This window comes from Lissotriton vulgaris, chromosome 7 (genome assembly GCF_964263255.1).
Source record: "Lissotriton vulgaris chromosome 7, aLisVul1.2, whole genome shotgun sequence".
NCBI lineage: Eukaryota > Metazoa > Chordata > Amphibia > Caudata > Salamandridae > Lissotriton > Lissotriton vulgaris.
The window spans coordinates 1,314,596,964-1,314,612,730 of NC_141695.1; the positions used below are offsets into that span (position 1 = coordinate 1,314,596,964).

Consider the following 15,767-nt stretch of genomic DNA (forward strand, 5'->3'; position numbering starts at 1 on the left):
TTTTTCTCCTCCTTCAAGATGGCAAAATTGGTCTAGCCCTGCTTGGCATATTTAACATACCTATAAGTGCCTAATATATGGTACCAAGGTGTACCCAGAGCCTGTTTGTTAAAGGTCACTAGTGGACTGCAGCACCGATTGTGCGTGCCACTACTGTGCCAATGTGAACATGACTGCAGGCCTGCCGCTAGTAGCCTTTGCTGTGCAGGTTTTATAAGTAAATTCAACCTCTCAAAATAACCCCTTTTCACAGGCCTAAACCTCCCTTTCAAATATTTATAAGTCATCCATGAGTAGATCTTATTATGCATAAAGGTGAGGGTGCAAGGCATTTAAAATTAGGATATGTAAAGGTTTATTGTTAAACATGTCCACTTGGTGAAAAGGTCCAAAAGGCTATGGCCATTGTAGCAGGGTTAGCTACACCATAGGAACGCATTGGGATATGATATTAAGTTTAATAAATGTATATCAACCGGGGAAACCACTAGAGAACTATTTCAAGGATTCTTTTTAGTGGTTAATGAAATCCAATGTAATGCTAACGTTCAATTTGGTCTACCTATCACAGAAAATATTATTTAGAAAAGTTACCCTTTGCCTGCCTAAACTTCTAAAGTCTTTCAGTGCCTTCCATCTGTCACCTGGCAGCTGATGGATCCCCTGTGGTGAGGTGTGAACTGCTCACAGGAGCAAACAATAAGCGGACCTGAAAAGGCAGATTGTACTGATCTGAACCTGATAAAATATGCAGGTTAGGCAGGGAGGATCCACTTTGACATTAAAAAGAGTCAAGTCCAGCTTGAATGTCACATCCTGCCTGACAAGTCTGCTGGGATTTCTCGTATGACACTTGGTACCTCAGAGAAGCCTCCTGTGCCACTGGTATTTGTTAGCTGACACCAGGTGAGAGCTCTTCTGTCGTCCTGCCAGACAGTCATGCCCCAATTAGAGTAGTGCTCTTTGACATTACTGTGTCACATCCTGTTAGACATGGCTACTGAGTTTACATACAACATTTGGGTCACGTTTCAAAGGAGGGAAAACGAATGACAAAACACTTGTGTGCATCTACTGCCTTGTTGCTGAAAGCTCATCTTTGATTTTAAAACACTCCAGTTTTTGAGTTTGATGTTGGTACAGGGACACTCTAAAACTAGATTTTAGTGTTAGATTTAGGAGTGCACCAGATTACCATAGTGCACTCCCCATACACCACCATCCCTCAGAGCCCAAGCTCAGAGTGACTGAAGACTTCGGTCATCATGAAAATGTCCAAAGTGGGTAGTTTGTCCCAGGAACCTACCCCATTGGTTAGGACATTGGTCATTCCCACCTTCTAGCTCAAGCTAAGCATACACGTGGCACCTTCAGGCACCTGCTTCAGAACACTTCTGGACCTGAAGAAGATCAAAATAGGACTTAACTTGCTGCCTGTAACCTGAGAAGTGCCCAGGAGGCTGGACCTGCTCTCTTTTGTAGTCAGGACAAAGATGTGGACACCAGGGGTCATAAGAAGGGCCTCCTGTTGAAGCTACAGGGACACATCAACCTACAAGAGGCCTTTTCCTGCACCACAGCCCAGCTGACAAGTAGAAACTGGATCGGGACTGGACCCTCCTGTTGTCCAAAGTTTCCCCCCTGTAAGTCTCTAAGTGCTTTCCTTGAGGTCTTGTGTGGCTTTAGAAGTTTACTCCTGTAGTGGATTTGGTCTTAAAGGACTAAAAGCAGAATATAAAATGTTTTACCAGGGCAAACCTGGTTACTAAATCTGACCTGTGCTCCATTGTAGTTAAAGTTCAGTTACACTTAGATCCTGTTCTACTGTGATCATTCGATATCATTTGCACGTTGTGCTTCTTGGAATTATTTATACTTAAAACTTTAAAAATGTACATCTCTGGTTCTCCTATTTGATTTTTGTCAGTTTAGTGTAATTGTGTTTATTACATTTTATTCTATTTTTTCATTTGTTTTGGGGGTATTTAATGATCTGTGACAACTTTATACATTGCCTCTAAGTTAAGCCTGTCTGCTGTGTGCCATAGCTACCAGGGGGTTGAGCTTAGGTGTATATAGTGACTTTAGTGGTTTACCCTGACAAATATTGTTGTTAGTACTTTAGGTGAGTACTGACCACCCTCAACTAATACCCCACTTTCTTACACTATCTGATATGTTTTGTATTCCCTAACATCGTAGGGATTATAGGGCCAGATGTACGGAGATTGTTTTCAGGTCACAGACGGCTCGATTCTGCAAATTGGACTGTTTGCGACTGGAACAAAGCATTTTACTGGGTACCAAACCCTATTTCCGAATCACTCAATGGATTACTGAATCGGTATTAAGAAGGGTCATGCTAAGGGCACCCCTTTCTGTTAGCGACTCGCAGTGAGTGGGGTATGTGAATATTTTGTGACCAAAATACAGAAGTAAAACATTTGTATTTTACTGCTTACTAGTAGACTGGGAAAACATTCACAAACGGAAGGGGTCCCTTTCGTGAATAGTTTTGAAAACTTTTTTAAGAACAGGTATTGGTCCCACGGACCACTGTCTACTCTTAAAAAATTAAAACCAAGTTTTTCATTTTTCTTTTTGAAAATTATTGAATTTTTCTTTAAGGAAAAGGTGCTGTATTTAAGAAAAAATTTACTTTATTTAAAAGCAGAAACATGGTGGTCTGCTGTTCCCAGCAGGCTGCACTCCCCGTGTTTTTAGCGAATCCCAATGGGTCCCGAATTGGGACCTATCTCATGAATATTAATGAGGCAGGTCAATTGCAACCTCACTGGGAATCGCTAACAATGTTAAACACATTGTTGCACATCGCTGGATGCAATTTCCTAATAGCGAATCACTAAAGTTTGCTATTAGGGAATCGCAAGCCTATGATTTTGTACAACTTGCCCAAAATGAGGTAATGCCTTGATTATTTAGCTCGTAATGCCATTACGCAAACCTTTCCATCCCTCCTTGAGGCTACAAGTTTAAAGCAGAATTAAGGTTCTGGTTAAGATATTCGCAGACGGCTTTCAGATCTCTGAACCTGAACTAAGGTGTCTCCATTTACACAGCGGTAACTTACCAACAGCTAAAGTGCTTCTAGCTCATGGAAGGCAGTTATCCAAAGCCCTGATCCAATCACACAAGGCTGCAGCACTTGAGCCCTACTTAAAGCCCCCCCTGGGCAGCCCAGCTAGAAATAATATACTCAATATGAGATTGTTGGCCCTACCATTAGGGAAATTCTGAGTTCCCTGTGCCACCTATTATTCTGCTGCCCAGCGTTGTTAACTGACAGACACACTCTACTGAAGCCATTATTTGTAAAGCATGAACTAAGAACCTGCAGGGACGCGGTCAACTACGCTTACACATGTGAGGTCCCAATGGAACTAGCAAAAATGTTACTCCATTTTAAGGGAGCTGCTAAGCGCATGCAACACTTGAACTCTTCCAGCCTCTGTAACACCTACTATTAGAATAGTATGGCTGGAACCAGCTACAAACATCCACTGTGCACTCTGGATTGAACTTGAAATGCTGTTATGCCAGAACTAGGGGCAATATACAATAAGGCTTTGTCCACATTGGTCTTAATTGAACACTGTCACATCAATTGCATTTAGATCTAACTTTGCACTTTATTTCCACCTCAGATATGTACTAAGTGGCAGGAAATAGGTTATTGTAGAAAAGGCCCTGGTTGAGCCTTCATACTCTTGCATGCCACACCCTTAATTGACTGAGATCTCACACCCTAGGCACTCTACACTTTGGCTTGAATTTGGCACATTGTTAGAATATATGTGGTCGATCAGGTGGTTAAACTTGACATGCAGCTATAACACCAGTACCTTAGAGATAATTTTGCTCATTACCTCTTCTCCATCTTGTTACACAATGGGAAAAACGAAAGCATAATTAATTAACCACATTACAGTTTTAAGCTATTCAATATATTGTAATGTTTTTTAATTTTTTGATTTTATTATTGTGAAGATTTTAAATAATCATACAAAGCATTATTTATTGATTCGTGGAGGCTGCATCCTGCTTTGAGGTACGATAGATCAGTGGGAATGGTTGCCAATAATAGTGCTAAAGGACAGGCATGGAGGGTTTGTATTATTTTCTTTGGATAATCAGCAGGAAGCCTGGGGAGGTGAGGACACTTCATATCTTACAATGGGTCAGAGAAAAGGATTCAGAGTGAGATTGCTGGTAAATATCATGAACTGTCTATCTTTGCTTCTCTTTACTCTCATTGTTTTACACGTGACTGAATACTTTATAAAGCTGTCTGCATGCCCCAAATCTTCCACTGATTACTCTGCGCCTGCACACTTTTATTGGACAATCTACACACATATTAAATCATATTTCTGCTACAGATTTCCAAATGCAGTTTCCTCACTTTACAATTGTCCTCAGGCATTACATTGGATCTGGAAATTCTTGAGCAGTACCTCTGTGAGCCAGGAGGTGGCAGAAGTCAGCTTCGCATCAGCATCATCTGGGTCGGAAGGATACGGAGAGCTACCTGAGTCACTTTTTGAGGACAACGTTTTTTGACATTTTGTGGAGCTATTCTGAGCTTTTGCTCCCAGTGTGTTTAGGGAACATGTCCCCTCCGAAACCAATGGGGTTAACACCTTGTGCGCCTTCTGGCCTCACAGAGCTGAGAGGCGACCCTGCTGGAGGTGGTTTCTGAACCCTTCCCCAGATCCAGACCTACACCATCATGGATGCCTACTCCCACCCTGAAACCTCAGTACCCGGTGCTGACCCGACGTAACTGTAGACCAGAGTTCTTCAAACTGTGGGGCGCGCCCCCCCCCCCCCCCCCCCAGGGGGGCGTGACACCATCCCAGGGGGGGCGCGCTCTCCACCCTAAAATCTTGCATTTGTCTTTCACTAGAGCACTCCGGTAGAGGGGAGGGAGGGGAAATCATCGGGCCGACCAGCCCATGCTTTTCTCTGTTAATCACCGTCCCAGGAGGGGGTTAATTGTTAGAGCTGCGGTGGGAGGCAGGAAGTCTCCTCTGTTAAACCGAAAGCAAAGGAAGACAGTTCTGTTACTTCGCCTTTGGTTTCAGAGGAGACTCCTTAGCTTCCACCGCAGCTGAAGCATTTCAGTTCAAGCCCTTCCCGGTTCAAAAGTTGTGATCAATCAAGCCTCATGTCTGCGCCGCCTCACAGGCTTTCCTTTCTTCATGTGCTCCTCAAGACATAGCTGCCAAGGTTTCAGATTGCTATGTTTGACTTTTTTTTTTTTTCATTGCAGTTAAGAGTGACATTTCAACCACTATAAGTGACAATTCCTCGCGAGCAAAACAAAGCAATGAAGTCCATGGGAATGGATAAATATTACGAATTATAAACTTTTGAGCTGTGAGAAACTCGAAAAAGATCTTTAAACTGCTACAGAGCACTTCCTATTGATCAAAAAACATCTGATTTTCATAACTAGGTGCATTTTGTACTGTGGAAATTGTATGTGCATTCATTCTGCTAGGAAAAGAGAAAACTAGTAATCTCAATATGCAAAGTGTTTAGGATTAACAAGTCACGTTTCACAGTGTTACAATTCACATGAAATACACAACAGGAAGCAGCTACGGATGGGCCAAATTATCATACTTGTTGTTAAGTGGCAAGATCTGTATTGTATTTTCTTGGCTCGCGCTGGGTTCATACAAAAAGCCGAGATTTTTCCCCTCATCGGTGCATACTTTGCAGTGTTCTGAAAGCTGCGAAGTTAAAGATAACTGTCTCTTAATTAAAGTAAATAAAGGCAAAGTCCATTGTAAAATGTATAGACTTTATGAAGACAATCTTTTTTGATAATTTTGTCATGCTTAAGCCTTAAATCGTCACGAACAAATGGCCAGTATGGCAGTATTTAGCAACCTTACCAGTGAGTGGGAAACGCTGAATGTGCAAGAATGGCACCAGTGCTGCTTTCCGGGTTCTCTCAATTCAGTGCTGCTGGCGTCCATAGCAAGGCAGGGGCACCGGAAGGGGCTCTTTCTCAGGGCACAAGGTAGTTGCAAGGTGACCAGCCTCAAGGCAGGCATTAGTTCAGTTATTATTGCTGTGTTGGCTGCCTGGTCCATTCGTTCACCACCCTCACCCATACCCTCTTCCCCCTCACCGTTTGATTTACCCATATACTATAAGCCGGAGACAGACTGCGTGACTGCAGTCCTTACTAACAGAGGGCATGCAGGCACTGCAGCTCTGAGCTGCTCAGAACTGCCAAGCCTTTTGAGCATTAAATGAAAAGGATGCCACCTTGCTTTGGGCCATACCAACATACCTCAGTGCTGCACGCTTTACCTCTCACACACCTGCTTCGGGTGTGTCTTCCCTTAGTCTTGTAACTTCACCATGACGTGGCCCAAGACACTGTGCCTGCAGAGGTGCCAGTAAAATGCAGAGTGGAGAAAACCGGCGCTAGCAGTTTTGACCCTAGCAAGAGGCCTTGCTAGACAGTTAATGACACTGTGGTGCATAGGCTTTGAATATTGGAGGTTACAGGTATGGGGCAACCATGAGCCTGCAGTGGACTGAGTACCGTTTAAGACTAGATGTGGAGCACAACCTGAGGATGGCAGTAGCAAATATCCATCCACAGATTGACCGTCTGTGGTAAAAAACATACACACCCGTCACATTTATGTCAGTGGTGTTATTATTAATCTATGTCATGTGTGGAACAAAGCATCCTAGTAAAAACACTTTCACACATTTTATCTTGGAAAATTGTGTTTTGAACTGTATAATAAGCCTCTGTCATTTCACCACACCCACTCACAAACCTGTAGTTTACTAAACATTCTTGTTGTGTAGAACATTATTTGACGAATATGGCTCGTGATATGCGCGTGGCAGTCGATTATGTAGTGTCCCAGATTCCACAAATTTTTGTCAGGTGGTGCGGGGGCCCAGCATCTAAAAAAATTCAGCTGGGGGGGCTCAACCTACAAAAGTTTGAAGACCTCTGCTGTAGACGCTTGACAAGAAGGAGCTTATTGTCATCTCCGTCTCTGACACCATACCCTCTAGCAAAGTTCAATGTTGATGCCAGCACCGTCCAGGCCTTATCTTAGAACCTGGACACACTTCAACCACCTTTAGACTCACCCTTCTTCCCCGAGGTGGGATGTTGAGTGGGAAGGTTAGTTCTCTGGATGAGGCCTCTGATGAAAACTGGTATGAGGAGCTGCATGGTGCCAGTGGTTTTGATATCTCTCTAGGCTCTGGTATTCTTTCCCATCTGGGTCCAGTGTTAGAAGAACGGCTCTTCATTTGCTATGGTGATGTGCATGGGGGAGGGGTTCCTCGACCTACACCTACTTGCCATCGAGATCAAGCCCAACATCTTGATGAGTTTGCTCCAACCAGGAGCAAGCTTGGCAGAGCCTCTCCTCCCCTTCAATGAAGTCCTTACTAACGTCTTCCTCAACACATAGGTCAAGCTCTGTACAGGGGCAGAATGATAGACAAGCAACACCGTTCCAACCCAGGAGACACATCTTTCCTTTCAGAGCACCATTTCCCAGAGAGCCTCCACATCCAAGGTTAATCCCAGTTAATTCCTGTCCACTCCTCCGGACCAGGAATCCAAGAAGCTGGATATTTTCAGGAAATATAGGGGCATATTTACAAGGAAATGGCAGGGCTCAACGTTAGCCTTATTGGCCTACCTCCCCAATCCGTCACTCCTGAAATGCTGGGCTGCATCGTATTTACAAGAATATGGTGCAGCCTTGCATTTCCCCCTGTGCTGGGGGCTAATTGAGCTGCGTAGCGCCAACGCAGGCGCCCTTGAACCATAGTGCAAGGCTGCCTGTGTGAGGGGAATGATTGTTTATGTGCAGGAAGGGACACCTTTCTGCATATAAACAATCGGAAATGGCGTTGTGTAACTTCTATGTGTGCTGCCTGATGCAGCAAACATAGAAGTTGCAAAACGTAATTTTTTTAATGATTGTTCATGTGCAGGAAAGGACAGCTTCCTGCACATAAACAATCAACAGCGTTTTGCTGTATCTATGTGTGCTGCACAACAGACCACACATGGAAACAGCAAAAAAGAGGCAAAATCAAAAAAGATCCCTGTTGTGCCAGGGTAAGACTAGGTTTTACCTTGTCTTAATTTTTGCACTGCCCCATATTTATGCCACCCTTGTAAATATGGGGCAGCGTCAAAATCAGTGGGTGTTGCATGGAACACCCACTACAACACCCATTCCCTGCTGCTTTCAAGCGGAGTATAGCCAGAAAGGGTGCTTTTTTTACAAGGTGGCGTTGACGCCGCCTTGTGAAAAAGGCGAAGCCCCTATTGCCACCACAACATCAAGAAAAGTGACATTGTGGTGGCGATAGGGGCTGGTAAATATGCCCCATAGTTTCTTCTCCACCAGATTGGCTTTGTGGTCAGGTAACATCACATGCCTCATGGGCCAATATTCCTGTGTATTGTGAGAGTCAGTGGGCGAGTTGTTCTCCATGATCCCAGAGGAGATCCTAGTCTTTCTTAATCATGCCCTAATCAATGGCCTACACAGTGGCAGTGCACCACCAAACCTAGTTGAAGTCCACTTGGTTTTTTATGGACATCCAGTCGTAATTCATTGATATTCCATACGGAGGCTCCCTCTTGTTTTGCGAGAGCCATGTCACTGCCAGATCTCTTGGCCTTTCGCTTCGCTGGTGGCCCCCAACAGCAGTCCTTTTGCCTATGCACCAGAAGGAGTCAGTGCATTTTTGGGCAGCCACAGTATCAATCAAACTTACCCTTGTACTCAGCAGGACACCCTGTCCATTCTGGGACAGGTTTGCGGATCCTTAAATGGATGTGGGAGCCATACCCAGTGTGCTGACCAATTCCGCGCCTCTCTGGCTGCCGCAGCCTCAAAATTTCTTTAGTGTGCCCTCCACTTTGCACAGCTACCCCATTGCCATCAGGATCAGACACCACCTTCCCCAAAGGACGGACATTACATCTGACAACTGGGTTCCTCGCCTCAGATTGTGATGCTGCTTTATGCCCTTTCTTCTGGGGACACAGCCCACCTGTGTCACCATCCATAGAAAAGCTGATGGAGGACCATCACTTGTTACTTTGTCAGGAAGTAAAGGGTTTACTGGCCATAGAGGCCATCAAAAGGGGGCTTCTCCAGAAGTTGGACATTGTTGCTATTCTCAGCACTTTCTGGTGCCCAAGAAGGTCGGTGGCCTCAAGCCTATTTTAGAGTGCAAAGACCAAATATCAAACAGAAAATATCGACTTGCAAAAATATCGAGTCACTAATATTGGGGAATGAAAATATTGTCAGTAAGAATATCGTTGTCAAGATTTTAAGGTAAGTAATATCGATTTTTAAAATATAGAAGTCATTAATATAGTTTGTAAAAATATAATTGTTTAAAAGATCGTTTTTTAATTATTGTTATGTTTTTAGTATATGTTTATGATGTAACTTTTTGTTAAATATTGTTTATGTTTCTTACTATATTAGTTACATTTTTTGAAGTTATGAAATTTAACTTAATTACATTTTGTGTTTTTTAATTCTGTAGAGGGTTGTGGGGTGGGAAGTCATTTATTTATAATATGTTAATGATCATTTTTTAATCAATATTATTTATTTAATTGATATTTAATGTTGTTAATTGTTTTATTAATTTTTTTATGTAAATCTGTTTATGGGGTCAAGTGTGGAAAGTAATTTATTTTTAATTAATTAATAATTGGTTGTAAATGTACATTAATTATTTCATTGATAATTATATTAATTGTGCATTGTTTGAGGTGCAGGTTGTGGGGTTATATGAGTAAAGGGTGGAAAGTAATGTATTTTTAGTTTATTAATAATTAGTTAGTTGTTATTATTAATTAATTGATAATTATGTTAATTGTGTAATTAATTTTTTATGTGTGCATTGTGGGGATTATAGGTGTTATGGGTGGGAAGTTGTTTATTTTTTAATAATTAATACTCAGTGGTTAGTTAATATTCATTAATTAATTGATAATTAAATATGTCAATTGTTTAAATGTTTTTTAGGTTTGGGTTGTGGGCTTTATTGGGGTAAAGGGTGGGGAGTAAATGGTTTTTTTTGTTAATTATGAGTTAAATACTAATAATGTTTTACTTGTAAATCAATTATTTTAATTGTGTTATTAATTTAGGTGGGGTTTGTTGGGTTTATAGGAGTGAAGGATGGGAAGTTAATTAATTTTCATTATTTTATATTTAGTTTTTCATAAATAATATTTGGTTGGTTGATAAATAATGATGTTAATTGTGCAAGTAAGTTTTTTAAAAATGTAGATGTGGGTTGTGGGTTTTGTAGGGTATAGGGTGTGAAGTTAATTAATTTTATATTTTTAATAATAAATATAATTTGTATTTCTTTCCAACGTTTATTTTAATGTGTTTACTTTTTTTATTATTTTCATTTTGTTTAAGATATTTTTGTTGTTTTTAATGTGGCATTGATTGGAGTGGGAATATTAAATTTCACCCCTCTACAATCCAACACTTTCCCTATTGTTGCACTGACTGGAGTGGGAATAGTAAATTTGACCCCTCCGCGATACAATCATCTCCCTACTGTTGCACTGACTTGAGTGGGATTAGTAAATTTGGCCCTTCCGCAATCCAACACTTTCCCTACTGTCTTACTGACGGTAGTGGGAGTACTAAATTTAACCCGTCCGCAATCCAACACTTTCCCTACTGTTGCACTGACAGGAGTGGGAAAAGTAAATGTGACCCCTCTTCAATCCAACACTTTCCCTACTGTAGCACTTACTGGAGTGGTAATAGTACATTTGACCCCTCCACAATCAAACACTTTCCCTACTGTTGTATTGAGTGTAGTTGGACTTGTACATTTTACACCTCCTGAGTATGACACTTTGTCTGCTCTTGTATAAATTGTAGTGGGAATAGTACATGTATTACATTACAAAAATGTTATTTTATTTTATATTGTTTACTTTTATATTAATATGTGTTTGGTTATTTAAAATAATAATATTCATAATTACTAAAGTTTATAATATTTGTAGTAAATTGTTTTATTTTGTTTCATTATTTATGTGCATTTAAAATGGTTTCTTTTTTTAAAATTGTTATTGGATATATGTATATACATATTTATTTATATAATTCCATTTAGAAAAGTTTTAATTTTTTTATTGATCATGATAGTTATGTTGTTTTTAAAAATTATTCAATTTATTTTATTTGTATTATATTGGTATAATTATTTAATTACATTTTTGTTTACTATTAAGTTTATATATATTTAAAAATCGGTATTTATACAACTATATTAGTGACCATTATTTTTGTAATTTTAATTATAAGTATAGGAAGTCAATATTTTTGAACTAGATATTTTTGACTCGATATTTTTGAAGTTTGAAATTTTTATAGTCTATATTTTGTCAGTGAATCCTATTTCAGACCTGTACCTTTTCAATTATTTCCTGTAGAAAGATAACTTCAAAAGGCTTATGTGTTCTCAGGTTCATTCTGCCCTAGATCCTGGATGGTAGTGTTTGACCGACGGGACATGTTTTTACTCATCCCTGTCCTGCCATCCCACAAGAATTATTGGCGGTTCACGGTGGTCTATAGGCAATTTCAGTTCACTGTGCTCCCATTTGTCTTTACCAGTGCAACTCAGGTTTATACAAAAGTGATGGCAGTGGTTGCAGCACATTTGCAGAAATCAGGGGTTCCAGTCTTCACTACCTCAATGACTACCTGCTGAAGAGGGTCTCACCCCAGGCAGTCGTCCCTCACCTCCAGACTATGGGGAACCTTCTGCATTTGCTGGGGTTTACTATCAATGTGCCGAAGTCACACCTGACTCCCTCTCAGAAGATTTGCTAAGCAGTTCCGGGCACACCCTCTGGAGTGGTGAGTGCAAGATATTTAATGTCATACTAAGATTCCATTGTTTCAGCCTCTATCCTGGATTTCAGTGAAACAGATCTGAAGTCAGAGTGGATGCAGCATCAGGGAAATCTCTCGGACCTGGTCCAGATATCGGAGGAGACTGCAAAAGATCTGCAGTGGTAGTTGACAAACTGCGAGTGGACCAGTGGCAGAGTCTTCCCTCTTCCCCACCCAGAACTCACAGTGGTTACAAAAGTATTACTCCTGGGTTGGGGTGGCCATCTGGGAGAGTTGAAGACCAGAAGACTTTGGTCTCCGGCATAGTCTCTGCTCTGTATCAATTTTCTGGAGCTGAGATCGATTTGCTTGGCACTGAAAGCCGTCCTCCTATCCATCAAGGGCAGGTTGGGTCAGGAGTCCAAGGACAAAACCACTGCCATGTGATACAACAATATGCCGGCCGGGTGAGCCACTGGCTCAGTGTCAGGAGGCTCTGAGACTTTGGGCTTGGCTGGAGATCCAGGACATTTTTCTGTTGCTAGACCACCTACAGTGATCTCTGAACACCAGGGCAGAGGCATTCAGCCATCATTGACTTGCCGATCATGAGTGGCAGTGACACCGGGAGTTGTTCTTCTGTGCTTTGGAGTTTCCAAAGCGTACCCAGGCAGAGACGCATTTCGCCTTAAGTGGGCCTCAGGACTCATGTACACTTTCCCGTCAATACCATTCCTGTGCATAGTTCCCAATAAGGATAGGAACGACTGGGCCAAGGTCATTCTTGTGGCTCTGGATGGGGCACTAAGAGTCGGATATTTCGACCTCCTGAGTCTTTGGGGAGATCTTCTGTTGCAACACCAGGGCAGGGTCAGGCTCCAAATTCATGCATGGAGATTGAGTGTAGACTTTCCTCCCTCCAGAGGTCAGTGATGTCATCTTGGCAGCCAGGCATCCCTCCACCAAGATGGTATATGATCCCATTGTAATAGGTTCAAAGCTTGGAAATCCTTGTACAAGGTGGATCCCTTATCGGCTTCATTATCAGATATTCTGTTATTTGCTCTTAACTTGACCCAGCAAGGTCTTGCTCTGGGCACTGGTAGATATTATATTTCTGTCATATCGGCTTTTCTGCGGCTGCTGGATCAACCCTCCTTGTTTACATCACCAGCTGTGACGAGGTTCTCCCCTACTCCATGTGTGCAGACCCAATGTGATCTCAATTTGGTTCTAGCTTTTTTGATATGTGCCCCATTCAAGACATTGCACAACTGCTTGTTGAGGCTGTTTGACATTGGCAAGGAGAGTTGACAAGCTTCAAGCTCTGTCTAATAACCCTCCACATACCAGATTCTACCCAGAGAACCTGGTCCTTCGGACACGTGACTTTTTTCTACCAATGATGGTCACCCCTTTATAAATATGTTAGAACATTACACTGCCTACATTTTTTTTATTCTACCTCATCCTGCTAAGGAGGAGAGACTCCATCGGCTGGACCCAAAAAGAACTATCTCTTTTTATATTGATTGCATCATCGGGTGGACACTCAATTCTATATTGGGTTCAGGGGTGAAGAAAGGCAAAGCAGTGCAGAAACCAACAATCTCACAATGGATTGTGTTCTGTGTTAAAATCTGCTACAGAATAGCTAAAACAACAGGCTCCTGAGGGCTTGTGGGTCCATTCCAACAGGGCCAACACTCCACTACTGCGTTAGCATGCAGGGTGCCAGTCCTGGACATCTGCCAAGCTGCTACATGGTCATCAATACACTCATTCGCAAAGCACTACTGCTTGGACAGTCAGGTTTGTCGGGACAGGCACTTTATCTATTTTCTTCTCCAAGAATTCCTGATTTGAGCTGTCTGCAGACTCACCTCTGGGGAAGTATTGTTCTTGTGATATAGACTTCTAATTGCAGAGACTTCACCCTAGAATAGGTATCCAAGTAAGGTACTTACCATCAGTAACCCTTATTCTGTTAGAAACTCTATCTAACTGCAGAATCCTCACTGACTCTCCCATCCTCCCCACTCTGCGATATGGGATCTTCTTCTTCATGTAGCTTATAGATTCTGCGCACAAGTCACCTATTGGTCACTCGTAGACAATAGCGGCTGGCATGGAACAAGAGTGGAGAGGCAGGGGGTTTGCGGGGGGAGGGTACGAAATAAAAAACATAAAAACCTCCTCGCCACGGTTCGAGCATTCAGCCGTCTCTCCTCTATTGTCCCCCGCTGTCTCTCCGCCGGAACAAGGAATTTCACAGGCTCCCTCTCCTGAGCCAATCACAATGGTGCAGTGCAGCGTTGTGATTGGTCTGAGCGCCGTGGCTCTGTGCTCAGACGGGAAATGGGAGGCTGGGCATGTTCCCCGTCAGGCCTTTTAATGCAGCCTGGTGGGGAACATGCAAAGTGTGAATGACTGCTTGACCGGCCCGAGAAGGCCGGCAAAGCAGTCATGTGCACTTTGGAGTGCAGCAATCACTCCATGACGTCATGTGAGCCATTGACCCACCCCTGCCAACCTGCTCCTCCTAACCTGGCCGATACAAGAAATAAAATGATAATAAAGGAAATATCTTCTGTTACTATGATTTGATTTTTTCACACTGCCCGAGAGCAGTTGAGTGACACTTCACCGCCTTAGCTGAGGAGCTGCCACTGCTTGTAGCTTCATGTTTTGGTGTGGAAATATACCCAAACGTAGCTGATTGCAGCATGCCAGAATAGCGCTTATGTGGGCACCGCAACATCACTTCCGTCCTGCATGACGCTGTCATGGAGTTGAACTGTGCCATCTCTGGGCATGCAGAGGAACTGCTCAAAGTTTTCCTGATCCAGTCTAATGCCTGGGGAATATTTTAAGGTGAGAAATCACTGGTTAGATAGTATCTACCGGAAAAAGCATTAACAAAGGTATGTAACTTGTTCTGCTGACTTCACATGTGCACACTTTAATTCAACCCATTTATGTCTTTCTTTGACAGTGTGTGGTAGTTCCTCATTCAGCCAAACCCGGATCATTGGTGGAGAGCAGGCACACACCGGAGAATGGCCGTGGCAGGTCAGCATGCAGTACGGCAGACAGCATACATGTGGTGGGTCACTGATCTCCAGCAGATGGGTGCTCACTGCTGCTCGCTGCCTCTGGTAAGCATGAGTGCAGGCTACAGGCATGTAGTCAATGTAATAGAAGTGTTTAGTTGGTATTAGCAGTAGATTATTGTAAATCAAAATAATCTTACTTAATAATCATACTTACCTAGCAGGGGAGACATCAGGATCATGAAGTGTTTAGTTGGTATTAGCAGCATGTTACTGTAAATCCAATTTTTGTTAGTTAATAATCATACTTACCTGGCAGGGAAGACACCATGATCACCAAGGTGGTTCTCCCAGAGTGAGGCTCATCCATTGCACTCCAGATGCGCTGACCCTCACAATGTCCCCAAATGTGGCATACTCACCTGCATTTTTTCTGGTAGTGGGGTACCGCATTCTTACTTTCCCCTGGGAAGAAAAAATCAAAACAATCTTTAATCCAGTTTTCTGGATAGTGCATCACAGGACTTCAATGAGCTCAACTGCACATCACTTCAATGCTATGTGACCGATACACGTCCTGTCACATGTGTATCATTGTGTGATGGAGGGATTTCTGCTATTCTTCTATTATTTCTTAAGAAAGCAAGGGCTCATATTGGATCATATCTGATCCAGAGCTGATTACTGTCCAGATTGTATCACAAATCACGAATGGTGGTGTATGCAACTCCAACACCACCATTAGAAATGTTACTCACTGATCACTGGTTTAGATTAATGGAAC

The 15,767-nt window shown here is 42.4% G+C and overlaps 1 protein-coding gene and 1 non-coding gene across 3 annotated transcripts in view; both read left to right on the top strand.

Moving 5' to 3' along the window:
• Positions 1-15,767, top strand: part of LOC147703580 (transmembrane protease serine 9-like) — a 1,394,371-nt gene that overhangs the window by 668,716 nt on the left and 709,888 nt on the right. For both annotated transcript variants that reach the window (XM_086931925.1, XM_086931926.1), the window contains exon 9: positions 14,926-15,088. In XM_086931925.1, coding sequence (XP_086788051.1) covers positions 14,926-15,088 — 163 coding nt within the window. The remainder of the gene's footprint in view (positions 1-14,925; positions 15,089-15,767) is intronic.
• LOC147703582 (U1 spliceosomal RNA) lies at positions 15,288-15,451 on the top strand. The gene has a single exon (XR_015298591.1). It is a non-coding gene; the product is annotated as a U1 spliceosomal RNA (small nuclear RNA).